Source organism: Falco naumanni, chromosome 9 (assembly GCF_017639655.2).
Source record: "Falco naumanni isolate bFalNau1 chromosome 9, bFalNau1.pat, whole genome shotgun sequence".
In the NCBI taxonomy this organism is placed as follows: domain Eukaryota; kingdom Metazoa; phylum Chordata; class Aves; order Falconiformes; family Falconidae; genus Falco; species Falco naumanni.
In genome coordinates, this window is record NC_054062.1 from 23168157 (window position 1) to 23191615 (window position 23459).

The 23459-nt window shown below is 44.0% G+C and overlaps 1 protein-coding gene across 2 annotated transcripts in view; it reads right to left on the minus strand.

The window, feature by feature from the left end:
* NEURL1 (neuralized E3 ubiquitin protein ligase 1) overlaps positions 1–23459 on the minus strand; it is a 165798-nt gene that overhangs the window by 60256 nt on the left and 82083 nt on the right. For both annotated transcript variants that reach the window (XM_040607414.1, XM_040607415.1), the window contains exons 2-3: positions 7306–7547; positions 2307–2628 (exon numbers count right to left, since the gene is read on the minus strand). In XM_040607414.1, coding sequence (XP_040463348.1) covers positions 2307–2628; positions 7306–7547 — 564 coding nt within the window. The remainder of the gene's footprint in view (positions 1–2306; positions 2629–7305; positions 7548–23459) is intronic.

The following is a 23459-nucleotide window of genomic DNA, read 5'->3' on the forward strand; positions in this document are numbered from 1 at the left end:
AATAATTCTGTGATAAACAGAGAGATAGCCACCAGAAATGGTAAGGCTTTTGGATTTTTGGATTTTGGATTCACTCAAATTCTTGGGTGAAATACACATAAAAGCAAACGGAGGCAGTGCAGAGATGCACTATGCCCCTGTAACCCTACAGCCATTGGGAAAATAGTGAGGCTCAAGAACAAGGAACATGTTTGGAGCTGGGGGGTGCAATAAATCACTGAACTGAAATTTGAAATGCTAGGCTCTTCTGTTCAACATACCACTCCAGCATCCCCAGCCTCCATTAGATGCCCTGCATGCCATAGCAGGCTGAATTCGACCATATGTTTGTAGCTAAGCTATGAAATTGATTTCAAGTCCCGGGAGTTTTTGGCAAGTTGTCCTGTACTATATGTGTGGTCTGCTACACTAAAACAGGCACGCAGAGCATTGCTGTGGGTAAGTCTATAGGATCCAGAGGCAACACAGCCGATGATTTCCCTGCTCTGACTTCCAGTGCTGCGTAATAATGAATGGAGACAGAGAGGACTCAAGTCAAAGAGGTTTCAGCACAGTTGCTATGCTTAAATCCTGCTGAAGGCTGCTGGAAACAGCTACAAATACATATTTGAGCTCCATGCCAACTGTGTAAACTCAGAAGCTGCCTGCTTCATTCAGGGACTTCATACCCACCAGAGAGTCCAGAGCCTGTTAGACTAGAGGCAAGTCAGTGACTGGCAAGAGTCACAATTTCCTTGTGAAAGGGGATGTAGAAGATGCTAGGACAACACAGGGGCAGACGATGGATAGGAAATGATTTCCTGGGTGTTTTGAAAGGAAACATAATCCAGAGTTATGGGATCTCATTGATCAGGCAGAGAAGCCTCGAGGTGACAAATCTCTCAAGAACAGCCAGAGGACTTGGAGTCATTCGTGTTTCTACCTAAACTGTGGGCATGACATTCTAGATCCCAACTCAAATATCACCACTTTGGCCTACAAACTTTTGCCTAGTGGCTCCGATTCAAGCTGATTCACATCAAAAGACAACTTTTTCTGCTCCTAAAAGAAAACAAAAAGCTGCTAAGAAATTCCTTACTTCCTTTGCCTTGTGCAATCTTGGGCTGGTAGTTTTTGCAGCAAGAAGAGGTCAGTCCCTTTTCTTAACCTGCTGAACCCACATCTGTCTTCCCTGCCATGTAGGTTGCTACGGGCAGTGTTGCCACCACATTTTTTAATACAGCAAGCAGTGCAGAAAGAAAACAGAACTATCAGAAAGAAGCTCCATCAAAGTTTTTGATGTATAGCATGAAGGTGTCATTTTAAGAGAGATTATCAGGCTGCATGACAGGAAAAAGCCAGGATCTCTCTCATCCTAGCAAGATCATCTCATCTTCAGAAGGAACTTCAGCTCATGAGGGTCAGCAGGTACCATGTAACCTTTTCAACGGTGAAAACAAGACCCATGAAACTACTGTTACATGGAGAAGTGCTGTGATTTGCCTCCCAGTGACAATGCAAAGACAGCTCTAAAGCTGCACGCTGACCTCTGGTCCCCCAGCAACCTAGCTGCCCCTTAAGTTGGGTTCTTGGACACTCTTTTCAATTCTTCTAGGATTTAATATCTTCTAGGATATAAACTCAAATAGCCCAGACATTGACAACCTGCACATATGGGGCTAGACTGAGTCCTCATGAATGCCAAATTATTTCCACTTCAGCTGAGGATGGCAGAAAACACAGGCACTCAGCACCCCTCGTCCTCCAACCCCAACCATATATCCAACTTTCAGGCTCCAGAGGACAAACCAAACTCCTCTGTGAAAGCAACAGCCTGGCTAAACCAGCTGCAGCTTCTCGCAGGTACTTTTGAAGATATCCATATTTCAAATCTGCCCATTAAACCACTCAGAAAATCATAACAGTGCCATCCAGGAAGGAGGTACCCATAGCATGTAAAATGCATTTCATCACTCCGGCATGGGGAAAGCAGCAGAAGAGAAAAAAAGAGTTTTGCAAGGTATCTGCCACACTCCAGACTATGCTCTGATAGAGCAACACCACCGAGCAGAAATCCACTTACTTACAGATGGCTTCTAGTGCTATACTGTAGCGGTTGTTTCCCACCTCCCACTCACATTATATTTACGTGCTAAGTTTCAAACACCCAGTGATCCAGGCTGAAGTCGTGAGATGCTCTGGGGGAAGAACAACAGCAGTTTCCCTGCACCTGTCCCAGCACAGTGAGGGGGCCAGGCAGTGTCAGGCTGGCCCTTTGTCAGGGACCGCTCAGCATCACCCCCACATGTTTGGACCCAGGTACTCACCTAAGAGCTGTACTCCGCGAGTGAGGCCATAGACGTCAATCAAAGCCCAGAGGGGCTCTGCTGTCCTCACGCCGCTGAAGAAGAGCATCGCAGTGGAGTCGTTCACCCGATAGAAAACCCGTCCTTTCTTGTCCACCCAGAAGGCTATGATGTTTCCCTCATTCGCAAACTCTTCTGGAAGAGCCTTGGCCCAAAAACCACTTTGGGAAACCAAGTCAGGGCATGCATACTTCGGCAGAGTGTCAGGGTTAATCCTTGATGGATCCTTTGAAGTAAACCCAAGTCGAAGAGCCCCACTCCAGCAACACTGTTTTTTAGTGATCTGCAAAGATAACAGCAGCAATAACAGCATCTGGTACTTGAACCTCTACTTACACACTACAGGCTCTGTGCCATCAAGCACTGATGGCCACCACACAGATGAACCCAGTAGATTTAGGAAACATTTTACCCACCAGACACTGCTGTAGCTTTTTCAGCTGCAAGCAGCAATGGTGCACACTTAGGATACAATGTACATATTAAAAAAAAAAATCAAATTAAATCTATGCGGAGAGGTGAAATGCAATTACAGCTGCATAATGACTCACTTCTATTTCTAGGGTAATTCCTTTTGGCTTAAAAATCATCCTCTCACAAAATGTGCCCAAAATGGCCATAAGAGCTTTCATCTCAGCGTCTGCAGCAGCAGAGCTCTTCCCCCATGGTGCTCAGGTGATGTGGGCTCTCATGACCTCTGGGAAAAGCACTGGCTCCAGAATTAGTTACCACCATAGGGCTTTCTGAGTTCCTCAGCCAAGTAAAAGCCAGTCTTACCCCTGTTTGGTATGTCAGATTAGATGAAATCACAGCCTTGCAGCAGAGAAATTGTGTGTGGGAAAGCACAACTTAAAGCATTTAACTATATTAAATATACAATTAGGAGACAACAATAGATGTTCTTATGATTGGGGAAAACCTATTTATTTCAGCTGTGAGTGGTGTTTTTCAAGGTTTGTTGTGCTCATTTGCACCCCACACATCAGTATGCGGTTACTCAGTGTGTCTGGGGTCAGGAACACCTGCTATAGCTTTTGGAATGGTGCACGTGTCATATCCATCCTTCTGCACCTGAGATATAGCAGGGCAATGGATCAGAGATGCCTCCAGAGCCATCAGCTTCTTCTCAGATGAACTGAGCCTTGTATTGGAAGGGATCTGACAGGAGCAGAGTGGGTCCTAAACACGCACAGCACATCCAAAACACAACCTAGTTTCAAGGTGTTTGTCTTCCCATGGAAGCAGGGAGTCTTCCAGGGCTAGTATGGTTCCCAGACAGAGATGATGCCCTGGGAGAATTTCTTCTCTCATTTTATTAAGTATGAACGTACTGGGAACTGTTCCTCTCAAAGGGATTCAGCCTGTCAGCATCCAGACTATGAAATGAAAAACCTAAGGAAAGGATGCTGGATCCAATCTTGATGTGGGACCAAGACAGTTCCTGTATGCCTGTTGACACGTAACCGGTGTTTCTGTTCATGTGCTGAACCTGCAGCAAACACAAAAGCAATTGAGATAGCCCTATTCCATCAAAGCATTGGCAGCCTCAAGCAAACTCGCTTTTGGCTGCAGGGCAAGAGCAGAAACATGGATAGATACTGCCTACCAGATGTCACACAAAACTTGCTACCTATCTGCAACTTCTTGCTCTGCCAAAGTGCTTAACCGCACAGATGAGTGGCAATGCCAGCAACTGAACTGTTGAGGACTGCAGGATTTTGTCTTCAAAAGCCTGGCAGCAGCCACTCATGTCCCAGCTTAGAAGCACAGGATTTTCACCAAGGGATTCTCCCAGACATTTTCTTTGGACTTCTGAATTCTCTTCTAATCACATTTGTAAATATTGCATTTTTCTTTCACATGTTCCTCTCCAAGGCAATCCTGGAACGTATGCCCTTGGGGGCACAATAATCTCACAACAAAGACATTGTTCAAAGCCTAGAGATTTCTGGTTTGTAATTAAAGTATCAGAGAAAATAACTCAGAGCTACAGAAAAAAGTTATCTACAACCAGGTCCTCCGCTAAGTGAGTGCTGCTCTTTGTTGCTACTCAGTCCAGCCAAGCACCTAAAGCGTTTACATGAAACACTTGAGCACTGAGCTCAGTCCCAGGAACCCTGGGAAGCTCCTCCTTACGGGATGGACACCGGGGTGGCACTAAAAAGGACTGAAGCAGATCTGCTATTTTATATGCCTGGTCAGGATGGGATGGGATCTTGCATGTCCCCAGTGCAAGGGGGGTGGATGGGGTGTGCATGTGACAAAATGGGGAATATACACACACTCCACGAAGAAGCCTAGATTATTTATTGCAGCAAATTTACTGCAAGCCCTAAAAGCTTTTGGGTCTGAGATAAATATGGCCTCATTGTTATTTGTACAATTTACGCCTTCACAGTCTCTTGCCAATACTTCACAGCAATCACAAACCGCATGAAGTAAATAGTCATATGGTAATCAAGGCTGCACATGTTCCATGTATTAATCAGCACCTATAAACAGTTCTCAATACAGTCTGACCACAGGCAAACTAATATCCAAATTAAAATCTAGTATAAAGCCTGCCAAGAATTAGATGCAGCTGGACAAAGGGTACACAGTTTTGCTAAAAAAGGCAATGATTAATGATGGACCAAAATCTCTCTTCAGCAGCCACTGCTAGCAGAAAAGCTTGGGAGGTCCACCGGGTACCAGAAGGGAAGGAAAAGATACAATCTACATCCAAACTGCTAAGCCATGGCTGCTCCCACAGATTCAGGTTCCTGCTCCTTACTGCCCTGCGCCTTGTGTCACCTTCAACAACCTCACTCCACTCCCTAGCAGTGCTCTGAATTACATGGAAGAAACCATACTGGGATATATATCTTGGAGGCAAAGGAGGAGGAAATGCGGCTGCTTGATGGCATTCCCAAAGCTGCAAAGAAATCTCAGAATAAAATCCAAGATATGATACCTAATAAACAGAAAGAAACCTCCCGACTTCTTTCCTTTAGTTTTCCAAAGCGAGTTTAAACTTTATAGGACCTGAATGATTGGGTTCATGGTTAGTCTTTAGCTGGTAAGAAGGTTTAAGACACCATTTTCCACAGGCACACACAATAACAAGGCAATTGCAGGATGGACGTATCAGAGAAGCAAAGATGTTTTCACATTTCCATCCATCCCTAGAGTACAAGTTCTGCTGAAGCCTGTTGATTGCTCCCATGAGACTTTCCCACTGGACTCAGCAGGAGCTCTACTTTTAAATCCCTTGTGTAGACTTGCATGCGTATTCTTCGCATATGTTATGCAAGCTAAAATCCCAAAATACAGGATGATAAACAAGTGTGAATTTCCAGAGATTCAGAATGAGGAAGAAATAACCCAGAACCTTTGCCTAAACCACTAAACCCACTCAAATCTTTGATGGTGTTTTCAAAAAGAAATGCTGCTTTTATCTCCTCCCAAATCATTTTTTGCAGTTGTTTGTCCAAACTGCTGGCCAACGTGGAAAAAAATCCCATTAGGCAATGTGAGTGAGTCCTGCTGGGTTTCTAGCCTGAATGGAAGCAGTAAGAGCTCCACAGGAAACATAACAAACATGTAGAAGGGATCCTCTACCTATGGACCTGAGCCTGAAATCACTGAAATCTCTCTATATTTTCAAAAGGAGGCATCTTCCTCATTTCTTGTTTTTTTGCTGGCTGTAAGGGAAGAGCCAGGGAAGGCCGATATGCTGATATCCCGCAGTCTGGGACCTCTAGCAGTAGGCAACAGCAGGATCACTCAGATTCAGTAGCTATATGCAGATAAACCTCCTGGAAAACTCCTCATGCATAAATGAAGGATTTGCAGGCAGATCTTTCATGTGTGTCACGAACTAAACTTGCCAAAGATGACATTCTTTGTGCCAATGAAAGGCATGAAATCAGCTCAGAATAGAAAAATGCAGTCCCACAAACCAGAGGTCAAATATTGGAAAGTATCTGTGGATGAAGTTTTAAGGGCTCCAAGCTCCTTCAAGGTGCCAAGAGCCTAAAAAGTGCTTCAGTTCCTGAGGGGACCGATTAATTTCTTCATGAGGAAGCAGCTCCTGGTACATGTGGAGGCATGCTGTCTTAGAGGAGCTGAACTTCCCACACCAGCTGCAGCACAAGGGGTACCAACCCCATCCTCCTGGCTACTACAGACACAAAGGAAGTGAAAGCAGCCTCTGCCAGCCAGAAAAATGTGATGCCTGCAATGTTCTGTTCTCTGACCTTAATGCTATCAGGTGACTTATTCAACAAAGCAGTCAGCAGACTGACAGAAAAACCCTTTTCTTAGACGGCAACTGTGACCGCACTGACTGCTCCTTTCATCCTTTCAGTCAAACCCTTTGATCTTCCCTGCCAAGCACAGGAGCAAGCATCTTCACTCCCAGGTCCTTTTCACCTCTTATGTGTTGGCTGTGAGGAAGCTGACTCCCACCTCCCTAAGACCAGCCTCATTGCTGCCTTGTTTATGGGAAGAAAGTGCTCCTTGTGGAACTGAACACATTACCTAACTCCTCACCCCATCTTGGCCCACCCAGTAAAACTGCTCCGCAGGATGCAGGCAAAGCCTGGAGGACACATTGGCTAGAGAGATGCTGAGGCTGCCGCCTTCTGGACTGACCAATACAGCTCTTTTTTCTTGCTGTTTTCTAAGCAATCATAACTTCCATCTGTCGTTCCTTGTCTAAAATCCAAGATAAGCTCTTTTGTAGCACAGATTTCCCTTTTCTTCCCAGTTTCTACACGGGTCTATACCAATGGCTCCAAGAACTACAGTGACAAAAGCAGAAGTACCAACAGAGATCACAGATCTTTAAGGCCAAGATCTGACTACTGTGCTTTTCAAGGAAGGGCTAAAGATCTGGTGCCAGCACCAAAGCCTGGTACACCCTGACATTCATTCACAGCAGCTCCCACGGCAATAAGGGAAGGTGTTCTTTACTCACCTTAAGCCTGACTTGCTCATATATAACGATGGGCCTGTTGCTGAAGGTAATGGCATTGCAGAAGCTAGCCTGGCGCTTCACTGCCTTCTGCGTCGTGTCCATGATGATCTGGGACCCCTTTGTGTGAGGATGGAAAAGCAGAGGGCTGATGGACAGAACTCCACACTGTGGGATGGGGAGACAGTGCTTCTGCTTGTGGTGGCATCGGTGGGAAGAAGCCGAAAACGACCCACCTATGGAATCTGAAAGCAGAATGGGGAAAAAAAAGGGTTTCAAATCTGTTGTGGGTAATAAGTGAAAAACTTTCAACGCAAAAACAAAATCAGGGGTACTTCAGAGGGGAACTGTAGTTCCAAATAAAAGTTAGTCAAATCCCCATTCTGTAAATTGCTGAGGGTTTCTAGAGCATATGGAACAATAGAAGGTTATGAGGATACTCAAGGCTCCTGTCTGGGCAGGCTGATAGTACAGAGCATGACAGGGAGATGGCAGCTCAGCACTGAAATCACAGGCCATTTCGAGGCCATACAACAGAAAAGGCGGCAGGAATTGGTTCCAAAACTGGAGCAAAACACATGTGAAGTTGCTGCACCAAAGCTGTCACACTTAGAGAAAAAGAGTTCCACTTCCAGAGGACTCCCAGGCAACTTGACCATTTCTCTCACTCCTTTGCATCAGCAGCTCCATCAACCCTTGCCTTCGTATCTCTTTGGACACTGTCCTACCCACCCATGTCATGCGCCAGCTCAGACACATACATTGCTAATCTATACTCAAGCACCACTCAGCAATAATCCACACGGATTCCTCTGACAAGCACCACCCATTCTCCTCTCTCCTCCACTGATGGGAACCTCAGCTGAGATCCCCCTTGTCAAGAACGCATTGATCAGCACGCTATGATTACAGTGAGGAAAGCAAAGAAAGGGAGGAAGGCTATGAAGCAGAGAGATTGCATCTTTCTCTAACCAAGGCCCTACACAAAGAGTCAATGCATGATCAACAGAGTCACGACAGCAGCTTTGTTCATGAACAAATGGATGCACGAGTTTCTTTTCAACAGGGAGCCTGCAGCAGTCCAAGCACAAAACAATCATTATACTGAACTCAAGTCATCTGCTTCCTTTTCCTTGTGTGCACATACACACTACATTATGCACATATGTTTGGGAGGAGATACTCGTAGATTTGGAAACAGAGGATCAACAGAATAAAGGATTATTCCTTGATAGACTCAGGGGTGCAACAAAAGCAAATATGACCTTAACAATGTGCCAGCCTGCACCATAAAGATGCGTGACTAAACAGTATAGTTAAAAACTCTATTCCTCACACATGCAAACTATAGAAACTAATAATATACATTCTTCATATAAATTAATTGCTGAGTGTTATGTCTTCATATAGCTACTGTAAAATAATGCTTATACCTCTAATGTAACTCCTGGTTTTGTAATAAAAAGCCTAGACCCTATTTCTCCCAGACTTTGGGGTAGTTTTAGCTTGCAGCTACATGAAGTTGTAATGGCACATCATCAGAATGAGCGTAAATAACTAGCAATAGGACTTAAAATCCTGGTTTCTGATGAGAACATTTTAATTAAACTTCAGCGTCAGTCACTCTGGCCTTCTCCTCTCATTTCCTTGCTGTTTTTTTTTCTCCCATTTTCAGCAACAGTGCTATCCCTTCAGAACAGAGCAGGGGGGGCAGACAAACTGGGCTGTTACCTTTAAACACTAATGCTTTAAGGGAGAAATGAACCAACTGGGAGTTATCTGATGCTAAAAATAACGTGGAATGTAAGTCATCTTCCTTCTCCTGTTCCTCACACTCGGAAAGGGAGAAATAAGGTGCAGAGCACCAGGAGAAAGTAGAGGTTCACCTGAGCAGGCAGGTCAGAGAGGGAAATCAGGAGGAACAGACTGCATGAAGGGGGAGCTTGACACAGGGAAGGTCAGATGCAGCAGTTCACATGAGCCTGACCTTTTTCCTTTGGGCACGCTGCTGGCCTGGGGCAGAGCACCCCGTCTCTCCCCAGAGCCCAGACTGGGTGGTCATAAGACACCGCAAGCTGCAGCAGCCGTACAGAGACAACCTTCTGAGATTACCTCCTAAGACCCATTTAACTAGAGGCTGTCTTATGTCCCGAAGAACAGGAGATTGAATCCCTTCCAGCATCACTAAATTTTTTCCAAACCAGTTATGTTCTCTACTATCAACCCTCTGGAAGCCTGTTAAGCCATCAGCTTTAGTGATACCTTGCTGATGTGCTCCTCAGGCTTAATGGTATTTTTGCAAAGAAGTATTTCTATTATCGCTGCAAACATGATGCTGTTCACCTTCACAAATGGTTATAAGCCAGAGCCAGCAGAAGTGGCCAACTTAACCTTGCTCCACTCCACTTCCCCAGGGAAGTCATGCTGGTCTGCAGGGACAAGACCGCTGACAGATGGTCAAAGCAAATCATCCCAGCCTCTCTTTTGGCAGAAATTTTTCAAGCCACTGGATCTCCTCATTGCTCATCTCTTATCTGCCTCTCTGTTTCCACTATACCCCTTTTTTATAGGCAGACTAACTAAAAATAAACATCTAGTGTGAAAACTTCCATTCCTGCATTTTTCAGCTTCTTTACAATATATATGAAGTCAGAGTCATTTCTGAAACAAGACACTTATTGAGGGATATAATCAATTGTTTGAGATAATTTAAAGTCAAGGGATCCATAGAAAAATATGAAAAACTTTTTCTAGTCATTTCCAGTCTTGTTTTTTTCAACACCTCTTTGATAGTTTCTAGGTATGCATATATGTGAAAGAAGCAACTGCTAGTAAATACACATTCAGTTCATGACATCTTTGCATCCAGATCTGAATTTCGTAGCTTAAACTTTTTACTAGCAGTCATTCACCAAAACAAGTTCATGCAGTGCAAGGGCACACACATTATAACCTATTTGCATCTCCCAGTGCGCTAATTTTATCAGATAACTTGGCTGTGCTCATAGCTGCTGCACCTCTCCACAGGACATTGCGCCCTTTTAAAACGCGGTAATGGAGTCACCAAAACTGCCCACGTCTTTCAAAACAGGCTCTGATAACAAGACCGCATACGGCCCGCACATCTGCTGGAGCAGCGTTACAGAGCCACAGGTCCTGCCTGACCCCACAGGGAGGGTGCTAGAGGAATGCTTATTTGCTGTGACAGTCTGGCACCACTGTGGACCCCCTTCTCTCTCCCAAATGCTCTTACACAGCGATGACTTCTGCTTGATGAACAGACTTGGGTAAGGACCAGAAAAGGTCTCAATTTTTAAAAAGTGCAGCTATTTAGTAATGGGGTTTCACACCTTACAAATACTTGAAGTTACAAAGCAAGGGGTCAAACACAAAGGCCTTTGCTTAACTTCTTCAGGGCAGCATGTCACTCCAAAAGGAAGAGACAGTGTGTGACTCCAGATGGCAACACAAACACCTGGGACTGGACTTAGATGAGGAAAGGGACACTTCAGCAACACAAGCTGGTGAGATGCACTGCTGTCCTTGCTTGGCCAGCTAAAAACAAAATCAATCATCTGCTTAAGGCTTTTGTTTTCATTGGGCTGGACCTGGACTCCAGCCTTCTCCCATCCCCTTGTTTAAACTACTACAGATTTTGACACCCTCAGCCTTTGCTACCAGCAATGCTGGTACAATACAGCTGGGGCCCCTGAAGTACCTTTCAATTTAATTTTTTTTTATTATTTTTTCCATTATGTGAAAGAATTGAGTGAAACTCACAAACCCAGGGTTTCAGCTGGTGAAACAGTCAGAAGTCCTTCTGATTTCACAGCATCCATGTAAGGCTCCCTTAACTGAGAGTCTGTCCCATACTCCTCCTGTGCCACAATGTGACATCAGCCACCCAACAAAGGCAAACTGAAGTAAATGCTTGAAAGAAAAATTGCAAACAAGTATCTGAAAGAAGGCTGAAATATGACAGCATGTTCAAGGTACTGCAAGTTTCCTACTCTGCAGCATAACACAACTTCCCCCTAACAAGCAGTTGTGACAACATGGCAAGGTGACACAAACTGGTATCTTGTGACAAAAGTCATCAGGGCAAAACCACACCCGTCTGAAAGCAGCCTTGGTGTCAAAGGGCTACAAATCTAGAGGCGCACCATGCTTCCCAGGTTTCATGTTGGGTGTCACAGAGAACAGCACCTGCTCAGTCTTATGGTTTTCAAGATTGGATAGACTTCAGTTTTCAGTTTGTGCCCACTAATAGATGCTGTTTGAACCATTTTGTTCAATACTGGGTTTGAGCCCTGAACACAACCTGCCCTGATGCCATAAGCCTGCCAAAAGAGCAGCAAGAGTGGTAATGTACCATGTGCTCCCCTGAGCCACAAGCACGTGGGCTGGATCCTCTGAAACCTTTAGTAAGCCAGGGCAAAGGAGACATCAACGTGAACCACAACGTGAAGCAGCCTGAACTGCTCTGCCTTCCATGTCCCGCTCTGAAGAGCATCCTTTTCGGAGCCCTGTTTGAGAAAGGAAATATTGCCCCAAAGGTGGCACACTTCTCCCTCCCCACACATCAGATGTCCCTGGTTTCCTGGATCTCAAGGCCCGAGCAGCACCAAGACAATACTTAAAAGACAGCACTGGATGTTCTCAGCTTAGCAAAATACATCCCAAAGCCTGCTAGGGGTTTTCACCAGAAGCATTCATGGTCTGCAAACATTAGGCAAAATCTTAAAGGCTTGGGATTTCTTAAATGCTGCAAGAAATGACTGGATTTAACTTTTTTAAAATATTTTTTTTCCGGTTGAAAAAATCTTGATAAGCACTTATCAGAACACTGTCAAAAAATCATTTCAGACTCATAACTAATGGCAAGGTATTTAGATAAACTTCTTAGAGCATGTAAAATAAGTGTCATTCAGAACTGAGAGAAACAGCAAAAGATGACTTCAAAACAGAGCCCAGGGACCGACGTGCCAGAGTAAGTGGGAACGACAAATCCCTGTCCACCTGGGGAGGAGGAGAGGAGAGGTCTGGGGCTGGTGGCAGAGGTACCTGTCCTGCAGGCTAGTGACAGTGAAAAGAGTGGACAGGGCAAAACACCACACTCTGAAAAGAGAAAAGGGTTTCAAAATTACTACGTTATCACAAGAGGCTGACAGACAGTGCTTCATCTGGCTGGTAGCCCTAATGTATAAGCATTTAAAATGAAGGGTTCTAGAAGGAAGGAAAGGAAACCATGTGCGGGTGTGGGGAATGGAAGGGAAGCCCTGACCCAGGGACACTGGCACGATGCAGCAGGAAAGCCCTAACCCTGAAACAACATCTGCACAGCCTTTCCAAAGCTGGATGGTTACTAGCAGCACAGGGAGAAAACATCAGCTGTGAAATGAATGCTTATAAGCCTTACCACTTTTTGAGGTGGTCCCATCCTTTCGAGAATTATCAGTGAAATACAGTGTAACCCGTTACACTGATCTTTACATTTGCTAATTAAGTTCAAAAGGAAAAAAACAGAGTGAATTTGTTGTGCTAAGCTTCACAAATGGATTCTTAAAACCACACTTCAAGATACAGTTCATTAAAAATAAATATTAGCTTAACACTAGTGGAAACTGAAAAGAGATTGCAAACAGTGTTTTCTCACATGCAGCCTGACCCAGGACATGAGTACAGAAAGAAGAGAACCATAAACTAATGCAAATTAAAAACAAGAATGTCTTCACTGCCTTTAAAAATGTTTGGTGTTCTTGGAGGAACAAATAACCATGTATTCCCAGTCTATAGCTAACTCTCCCTGTGCCTTTTACAATGATATTGACCCTATCAGACTGCTGTCACCACGGTCAACTACTCATCTTGGCATTACAAGATGACCACGAAGAAAAAGCAAAGCTTTGCTCTTCCACAATGACAGACTACAGCTTTGCAGGTGTTGGGACATTTGATGACAGCAATGAAAAGCGTTAATTCTGGAGCATTAAAACCAGAACACCTGAAATTATGGAGCATCTTGGGTTAAACTTCAGTGACTTAGGGACATATCTACGAGGTGGATCTCAGCCAGCAGGTCAGATCTAGCACTCTCATCCAAGACTCCAAGTCAAAGCCAAAACGTAACTTATTTTCATCTGTGCTATTTTAGCAGTGACGAGATGTATCAAGAGAGTAGGTTCGCACATAGTGTAAGATTTTCCACTTAAATCGCAAGCTACAAGACAAAAGGCAGGTGCAAACAAGACCACATGCACATGAAAGGAGATAACAGCAGTCAGGGTGGAGGTTAGAGTTGTGCATTTTTATTTTCTTCTTCTTTTTAGACCAAAAAGCAAAGCTGTATTTAAAGTAACAGATCTGAAAAACAGCAAGGGTGGTTGTACACACATCTATGAGAAGCCCCCCAACCCAGTATAAAAAGTGGGCAAAAGAAGCTGCAGTTGATTGCAGGATGATCCACAACAGATCCATCTTTCAGACCTGGTGGATAAGTGGTAGGGAGTGGTTAGTTTCTGAGGAGCCTTCGAAGTGAAGAACCTGATTTTTGATTTTATAGAGAAAAACAGAATTAGTGAAAGAGATGCAAAAAGTGACAGTAAGGGCAGAGGGCAGGAAAGCAGCATAAATTTAGAATAAGTACAAGTATGGTAAGACTTTGTCAATGGCAAGAGAGAGGAGACACTGAAGCTTGCAGAAAGGGAAGGAAAAGGGAAAGGCTGTGTCCTGAAGATGGGGCAGAGGTGCAGGCACAATCTGCAAGACTCAGGACACTGATGTGTTTGAGCAGATTTAGGAGGATGCGTTGAAACAGAGCCTGCTATTTCCTCCGCCTCGCTGCTCAGCTGGGATGTGCGTTCGCCCTCCACCACAGGCAGCACAGTACCTGAGGAGCAGAGATGTGTCCTGTTCAACAGTCCCTCCTAACCTCTGCAGGAGTGCCAGGCAATTACCTGTGGGGGAGGCTTTTCTGGCAATGTCAGCTGAACCTCTCGACTTACAAGTCCCTGCTTACATCTTGGATGTAATGAAGGATTGCTTGGAGATGATGCTGAGGCTATGAATATTAGTAAAAGTTAAGGGGGGGAGCAATTTTTACAAAGCTTAAAAAAAGAAGATAAAATAGCTGAGGAGTGACAGAAGAATAAGAGCTCTGCTTCAGTTACATTAAGCCTGAGTTGTTTGTAACACTTTATTAAAAAAAAAAAAAAAAAAAAAAAAAAAGAACAAAAATTTAGGTTGGTCAAAGGAGATGTAAGAACTACAGAGGAGAGGTGCATCTGTTAATTGACTGTAGGAAGGATATGAGTGAACTAATGTCAGTGGTTGAAATTACCCACAGAGAGATCAGAAGATGTTCCTGGGCAGAGTCTAAAGGAGACTCTGCCAGCTGGGGGAAGGAAGGTGAGGAAGATCCTTATAACGCAGGAGAGGCCCAAGGAGAGGACAGCAAGGCAGGACTGAGCTGGGGGCAAACCCTCACACACACCATCTCCAGGAGGAACAGTCTGGTGATGGCACTGTAAGCACTTAAAAATACCAACCACCACAAAGGTGGCTGATCATGCCCTTTTTTTGTGAAGAAAAGATGGTATCATAAGAGAGGTGTGTGAATACCTAAGTATTTCTGTATGCACATAAGGCTACTGAGAATAAACACCTTTCCCTTACAAATTGATTCTTAAACTTCCCACTTCAGTAATGATGCCATGTAATCATTAACCAACTCCTAGTCCCTACTTAGGCAACGGCTTACCCAGCATCTCTCACAGTTGTTCGTAGCAATTCAGCCACTGATGCCATGGAGAACGGAGGATGGCTGCAAGACCTCCAGCACCACTCCAGTTCCCACGAGTGCAGCCCACTCTTTGCAGGCTCCCTCCTTGCCCTCTCCCTGTGCAAATCCCCCCAGGCCCCTGCAGACCATAAGCCCACTAAGCACATAAGAACAAAAAGAGCATAAGAAAGCAGCCATATGCTCCTGTCTGCTGGGTAAGGAAAGATGGTGCAAGCATCAAGATGGGCAGCATCAAGATGAATTGCCTCAGGACCCACGTCCCCTGGGGTCCAGCCAGGTCCATGGAAAGGAGACTGAGATCCCTCCAACAGCAGCCACTTCTCCCCATACTACCTTCCAGCAGTTTCTCTGAGCCACAGGCAGGAGTGACTTGCCTGTGCCATGTAATTATTTTTGAGAGCAACAAGGCACTTCTGACCTTATTCTCTTTGCATATTGGTGATTTTGCATCTTTATTATTATTACTAAGGCATCATAAGTTAGAGTAGGAAATGAGATGATCAAAGTAAAAATAGTGCTCTCGAAGCATCCAAGATCTCTTCCTTGATTTAGAGCAGTTTTGCTCTGCTGCGATCAGGTCATGTCTGTCAGCAGTGTAACGAGAAATGTAAAAATGTATTTATGTCTTGTAACAAAAGAAAGCAAGATTAAATCCAGTTTGGTTTAAGATTTAGGGATGTTTTAAAAATTCTGTTTACCCTTCTCTTGCAAATGTGCAGTTTGGGAATTTTCTCCTTTGCTAATATCTGATGCTTCAGGAGGAGGAGGAGAAACAGCTTGCCCAAGGTCACGGCTGATCTGTCCATGCTGCAGATGGTGGGAGAGGAGGAAGAAAAAACCCCAAAACTTTCCATGCTACCTCCTCTTGATAATCCTTATCTTCTCGAAGATAAACTGATACACTGTTGGCCACACGATTATGTGTACTTTGTAAAATAAGTTACATTTGCTTCTCTGACCCACTGCATTAATGAACCAGTTCCCTGCCACAGCTCCTTTTCCAGAAACTGTCCACCTGGGACAAACCAGTGAACTCTCCCATCTACCGTTATTCCAGTTACTCATTTTCTTAATATAGATCAGAACTATGCACAGAACATTTTACTCCTGTATTAACATTACAGAGCTACTCCTAATTTATGGTCATGTAAAGTAAGCCTAAGTAGTTATTGTAGACATTTAACTAAGAGCAGTGCTGCTGAGACTGGGGCCAACAGTACCTCCTCCCCTCTCCCTAACCTCATGCAAGCACACGGAGAGGTCAAATGCACCTTCTGCTCTCCCCTGTGTCCTCGGGTCTGCCGGGAAGCCCAGCGGTGGCTCCACATGGGCTGTCCCCACACAGCACATCCTCTGGCCCCTGTGCCAGAGGCAGGCACCTGGGCTAGGCAGGTCCCAGGGAACGGCACAAGTACAAACCTTGCAGTGGTTTGGAACCAAAGCCTCACCCTCCCAAGCCCAGAGTTTCCACCACAGTGCTAACTGCACGCTGCTTTCCCCTTCCCCTCCTGCGATACCAGGCGCAGCTGTGATGAACTGCCAGGCTGCTGCCCCAGAGGTAGCCGTGTTCCACTGCACAGCCCGCAGAGCAGCCACTCTCCGAGGGTTCATGACAGTTCACACTGCAAAAAAGTAGCTACATTAAAGCAGAGCCTGACTGCAAATATTTTATGGCCACGTAGTACTTCCATGCACTACAAATCAATGTAAAAGATGTTTTCTTCAAGGGGCCTCATATAGACTGTGTTTTTAAAATGCATTCCCTCTGCTAAATATAAATCAGTAAGAGTTTTTGTTCTTCCAAAAGATTAACCAGCCTCAGTATTTTGGGATCTAATTCTAAAATACTTGTAGAGGTGCCAGCATTCTCTTCCAATTTAAATACAGTTTAATGGAAAGTCTATCCTGGGCACATTTTCCATGTACAGTGTAATGGCTTGCAAGTCTGAATATTAAGAGTTCACCAGAAGCAGAAGTAACCTGTCAAGGTTAAACTTTAGACATTTTTCAGGACAAGAAGGAAGGTGGGAGCAATGGAGAGCACGAATAAAGCAAACATAAGGGTGGCAGAGACAAGCAAATGGACCTGCAGAACCAAAATCCAAGAGATGGTGTAGCCTACAGACAAAGCCTTGCAAAGAAAATGCAAGTTGGAGCAGCTGTGGTTCTGAACCCAAACCCTTGATTTAGCTTTGAGTAATACGTATCTCTGTAAAATCAAAGATGTGCCTCTAGTCTCAAGATGCTGAACTGGGCCCACAGCAGGCTACTCACACAATATAATGAGCTACATTAGGATACTGTTCTTTATACTCCATCTATCACCAGTGGAAAAAGATAGGGTCTTAAAAGTGTCATGAGGAGCATCCCTGAATTATGCTTCTTGTCTGTATCATCAACTGGACAATGCTCTGCCACTGCTCCACCCTTCATCCCAGTGCATGATACGTACGTTAGGAATGCAAAACACTGTGGCCAAAAACCTCTTGCTGTTTTTGACCTCCCATATCCTAAGTGTCTTGTTTAGCACAGCTCCTGAATCAGAGACCACCTCTTACTGAGAAAGACAAAAGCCCCAGGCTGGAGACACCATCCTACCTCGCTCTCAAAAAACTGTGGCTCTGCCAAGTGATCCTGGAATAAGGCAAGTGAACAGTAAGACCTTGGAATAGCGCAGGCTTCCCAACATAGAACAGAAAGCATGGACATCTCTGCAGAGACAGCATTTGCAAGAAGGTGGGATGGGTGCTGGGCTGGTTTTGTAGCTCCAGGGAAGAGAACAAAGATCGCCTCTAGAAAGAGCCTGGAAAACACTCCAAGACAGGGACAGCATCATTCATCTAACAGCAAAATCCAGAATTGCATTAAGTGAAGTATCCCTGAGATCATAGCAATGTAACCCTTGAACACCATCAGTTCCTCAAAGCCACAAAAGATTTAGAGCCCAACATGCTAGGTGAGCTTAGATCACAGCAAAGAGTTTCTTCCTCAAGATCTCATGGCATCAGCCATGCTGGGGATTCAGCATCCACACATGCTTTGTTGCCTTCCCAAATACCCATCTCTGTGCACAGCACAGCTACATCCAGCACAGCCCTGATGTGCTCTTGCTGTACAGTTGGTAAGGCATAATGTTCCTTTCTGTTCAGAAACATCATAGACAACTTTGGACAGCAGTTGTGAAATCTCCAGATGCTCCTGCAATCCTGTAATGGAGATCTTCCACCCCTCAACAGAGACACCAAGAATTTCCAGAGCACCACAGTGTCCGTTGTTCTGCAGCTGCATTGCTCTTGTCAACCAGGGCTGAGGGTCAGCCTGCATCACCCCAGAAGCCAGGGAGTGAGCACTTAGCCCTCTCTCCAAGGACCATGTTGCTTAGCTGCGTGAGCAGGCCTCCGAATCTTTTGCAAAAACATTCTGCTGATGATGTCCTCATACTTAGGTCCTTGCTTTCTCCTTTCTACAGACTGGTGGCTGTAAATACAGTGTCACCCAGTACATCTCTATGTCTTTCTTTGTTTTCATTTCTTTCTGATCAACTGAAAACTCCCCTTTTCAACATGAGAAAATTGCACTGCTCACTTTGTTGTTCATCGGTACAGTTTCCAAACTATTTCCATCCACACCAGTTACCCAAATAAAAAGATTGTCATTCAACATAAAGTCCAAAAGCAATCCTAAAAGGAAGCCCTTCAAACATACATCAGCTGAGGGTCTCCCAACTGCAGGGTTTATGCCATTGTGAAATGGAATATTCTTCGCTCATGAAGGATAAATGCACCTGAAATTCCAGTGTTGCTACACACTGACTAAACCCCTAAAGATATTGATTCAATTTTTTCCTGATTATGTTTGGCTGCAAACAAATCCCAAAAGTATGGGGTTATTAGAACTAGCAACTTATCAGGCTGGTGAAAATTTACTACTGCCTCTACTACTCAGCCACGTTTAACATCGTCTTAATTGTTTCTCAGCCAGTTCCCTCTTTCAAGTTTTCCATCACTGGCCTCACCTCAAGCCGCACATTTCTCTCTCACTTAAATTTACTCCCTTATTATTATTTAAAAAAAAAATAAATCTCTTGCACTCTCCTCGTTTGTTCTCCTTAAGACAGGCATGCTTTGTATCTTCTCATAAAAAAAAAAAAAAAGAAAAGAAAACAAAACAAAATGAAAAACCACCACTCCTCTCCTGAAGCAACAGGTCCTAGTGATTAACCAAGGCTCCCTCACCTCACAAAGTTATAATTAGATGGATTTATTTTGGTAGCACCCACTAGTTAATCTGTAACGTATTCCTGCAAAGTAACTTGCACTGGGTACCGAGGTTACGGAGCTTGCCATCAAAATGGCAGTTTCCCAAGTGCATTGCTGGGGTGAACATGTGGGAGCTCCATGCCTGACTCCCCCACCACGGAGCTGCTAAAATTCCAGCCCACCCGGCAGAGCCGGCATGAGACGTGAAGCTGCCTGCCTACCCTGCACAGGACACCAGCGCTGCTCTTCAGCAACTTCTCGCTGCACAAACATAAATTATAACCAAGAAATTTTGCCCAGACCAGAGAGGTCTCCAGTAGCACTCAAGTGCTAGCCACTACATGATTAAAACATATATATTTTTTGCAGGCAAATAATTTAAGCACTACTGAGACAAATCCAGGAGAAAGGGCAACATTTCTTCTTTACGCAAGAATTTGGCCATCCACACGTGCATTCCTTCATTAATCTGCACTTTCTGTACCACAGTCACAAGTAGAATCTAAATTACTGACCTTCCTGCTCTCATCTGGCTCTGCAGCACATCGCTTGCACCAGTTTAAACACCTCCTACCAGTAATCCAGCCTGTTTCCCCAGCAGACCAGCATCTGAGCCTGGATCATTGAATTAAAACATGAAACTGCAACAGCCAATCAGGGCATGAAATTCCAGTTTATTTTAACAACGATAAACAGCATCTCTGGCACTTATTGCAAAGAAAAAGCATGAATACTATTCCATCATCTTTCTTAGCAATTCCCATGCTAGACCCATGAAGTTGTTACTTAACATTTTGCTATAAATAGCTGCTGGAGCAGTCCATACAGGAACTTGTTTTCCTTAGCATGTGCTGTAACCAGCCAGCCAGTAAAAAAGCAGGGGTGCTGAATCCTTATTGCCTGAGGACAAGAGCACATAAAGATGTTTTATTTCTTTAAAAGTGATCCTACCTGCTAACCACCGCCTCATGCTGAATCTCGCAAAAATGAGATGGGTCTTGCTCCAAACTGTCTACAGTCTGCATATAACAAAATAAACAGCAAATAAACGGAAGTAAGAGGAAGATATTTTTCTAAATAATATAAGTTTTATCTGATTTCAATTGATTTTAATGAATCTGTCAGGACACGTGCCGTTCAACACCCTCAGCCAATGCAATTCCTTGCACCAGAGGACAGTGGGAGGTTACTCCAGCACCTCTTCTGTCACCATAACAGCATACAAAAGAGCTCCAGTCCTCTCTGAAGAAATACACTTCAAACTAAAAGCTCAAAGCCCTTTCATTATAAGCCCTCACAGAATTCCCATAAACTTTCTTGATTATTTTCTTACCACTTGGGTAACACAGTCAATCCCTCGGGTTGTTTTGTAAAGGACGCTACCCCAATGCTTCTCAAGACAGGGTGCCAAGGAAGCTTTGCCACCCCTGGCTTGGAAATTGTGTGAACACTGATGTGTGCAAGCTAAGCAGAAGAAAACTTCCCAATGATTCAGTCTTCAGCAATTTTATACTGCTGCAGTATAACACCACCTTTCCTGACTCAGATGATCAGTTACCATTTACTGAATTCGGGTAATGTAGAACAGGTGACTTGGAAGGAAGAGCATGAAGATAAAATATGACTGTATTTCTAAATAGCTGAAAGACGAGAGATGTGCTAGAAAAGCAAGCCAGCTTGGAACGGGAACAACACAGTTTTAAAATTCATGCAAAAGGGCATTTTTGCATATTGAGGTATTGATAAGAGTCAAAAGAGGAAGAAATCTGATGTCACACCATTCAAAGCATTGTTCCTGATGTTGCCACATTCATGGTGTGACTGCCTTGAAGGTCATGTGCAAATAGGAAACAAGCCTAAAGGGCTCAGGGGACTTTATTCTCTTGGTGGAAAGACACCTACACTACTTCAGAAGAGGATGAGCAATTAAGTGTGGAGCCCAATTCATTCATCCATTTTCCTTGCTCTTTGTAGCTTGAAAAATCATGGAAAATCCTTTAGTCTTTGTCCAGCTAAGGGGCATTTCTTCTGCTAGGAAAGACCACTGGATATTTATTTTTTTTTAGTATATAATGGCACCTGTTTCTTTAAAGCCACAGCTCTAAATAATAATTTAATAAGGACCACGCTGCATCCCTGACAGATGCTCCTTCCTGCCAGTACAGAGAGATGCAGCTGTTGAACTGGTCTGCAAATCCAGACCTCTGGGCCACGAAGCATTTCCCTCATTAGCTTTCTGCCCCTAAAAACCAATCTCAATGCATAATCTGAACCTACTGTTGTAAATGCAGTACATACAGGAAAAACACAAAACACTCGTCATCAAACTGAAGTGTCACAAATCCAAAACTGCTACTGATCTTTAATAAAGGGTGCACTGCAAAATCACTTCTCTGGAGTACTGAAGTTATTTAAGGTAACTTGCCCATATTTACACTCCATTACAGCTGCCCACACAACATTACACGCCTCCTCCTGCATCAACTGAGCCAGCAGTACCAGGCACATATGTGTCATAAAACTACTGCTTCTGCCACACACTGAAGATAAAATGGATAAAGTCTGTCCACAAGGGTTCAAGCACAGATTCCCCAAAGCACAGTGAGCCTCCAGTGAGCAGCTTTGCTGTGGGGGGGTTCAGAGCAGAAAGGTCTCTGTGGGGTAATCACGAGTGGGTAAAGAGAGCTCAGGCAGTCACTTTACGGATAACGGAATAGAAACATCTTCCAGCATTTTGCTGAAACTATTTGCTGGCTGAGGTTACCGGGTCTCTGGTGAAGAGCACTGTAAGATCTGCAGTCATCTCTTGCAAACATGTTGAATGACTTTAGCACTCTTTCATATCTATTTGTAGAATATTTGGAGGATATTTCCCTGCATTTCATCCTTTCTACCATGGGAACAGACAGCCTGAATGTTTCATCCTTTGTCTGATAAATACCATTGCAAATCTGCCTAGGAGGGATACAGGCAGCTGTAATCACTGCATCTCCATTTCAGGAATTAATTTCTAACATGATGCAAGATCTTCTACTGTATCCCAAAGACAGCCTTACCCACTTCCCACCTAAGCCTGACTGCTAGAAGCCATGCACAGAATAGCACAGGCCAAGGAGAGTAAGATCATTTTATAGTCAGTAACCATCCAAAATCCAAGCGATGAAATACAGAGATACAATATCTAGATATTGAATCACCCACCCTTGCTCAAGCAATAGAGCCTTGGGCTGGACAGAAAGGAACCTTGTCACAGCCTTCAAGCAGCAAGGTCTCTTCAGACAATTTTGCAAAGTCACTGATGGACAGAGGGATTAAGAGTAGGACAGCAACTCCTACCATGCTGTCATGCTGCAGCTCCAGCTCCATGTGAGATGGACCAGCACCCATCAGGACTTCTGACTTTGCATTCCTTCTAAATACATAGCTTCACTCAGAATCAGAAAATAAGGCGGCAGCGTTAGTGATGCTCTCTTTACCTTTGGAGATGAAAAATCAGAGGGTGGCACTGAACTAGTTTAGGATAACCAGAAAATAAATGGAGCAACTTTCCTTTTCCAAGTTGCAGGAAATTCAACAGCATTAGTAATGCCTTTGTAAAAGAAATTAGATTCTTAAGGCTCTGTTTTATATTTTATAATCTGATTCTCTTTGATGTGCAAAGACAAGTAATTTTGACCTGGGATTCTTCAGCATATTATAGGCACCCATATATTTCTATCTTCCAGAAATACTTTCTTCTTTTAACTTTTTTTTAATCCCAGTCTCTTTGTAAGCTGCTATTTTTTTAACCTTTGAAAAATACTGTCTTAATAATCTTTATGTCTCCAGTCAGTCTTCCAACAGCCCTAGAGAAAAGTAAAGTTTTATTTAAAGTGCTTTTAGTTGAGTCACTGAGTATTAAAGATAAATCAGAGCTGAAATTGTAGCTTTCAAAACTCTCTCCCCCAAAAAGCCCTTTCCCTTCTCTCTCCTCCTCCCAAAAGCTAAAGCCAATGAAACATTTCTGTCTGTCTTCTGACCAAAAGCCTGATCTGTCCAGCTAAGTGAAACTAAGATCCAGCACTTCATTCCAAAACCTTATCCTCAATGCCCTTGCC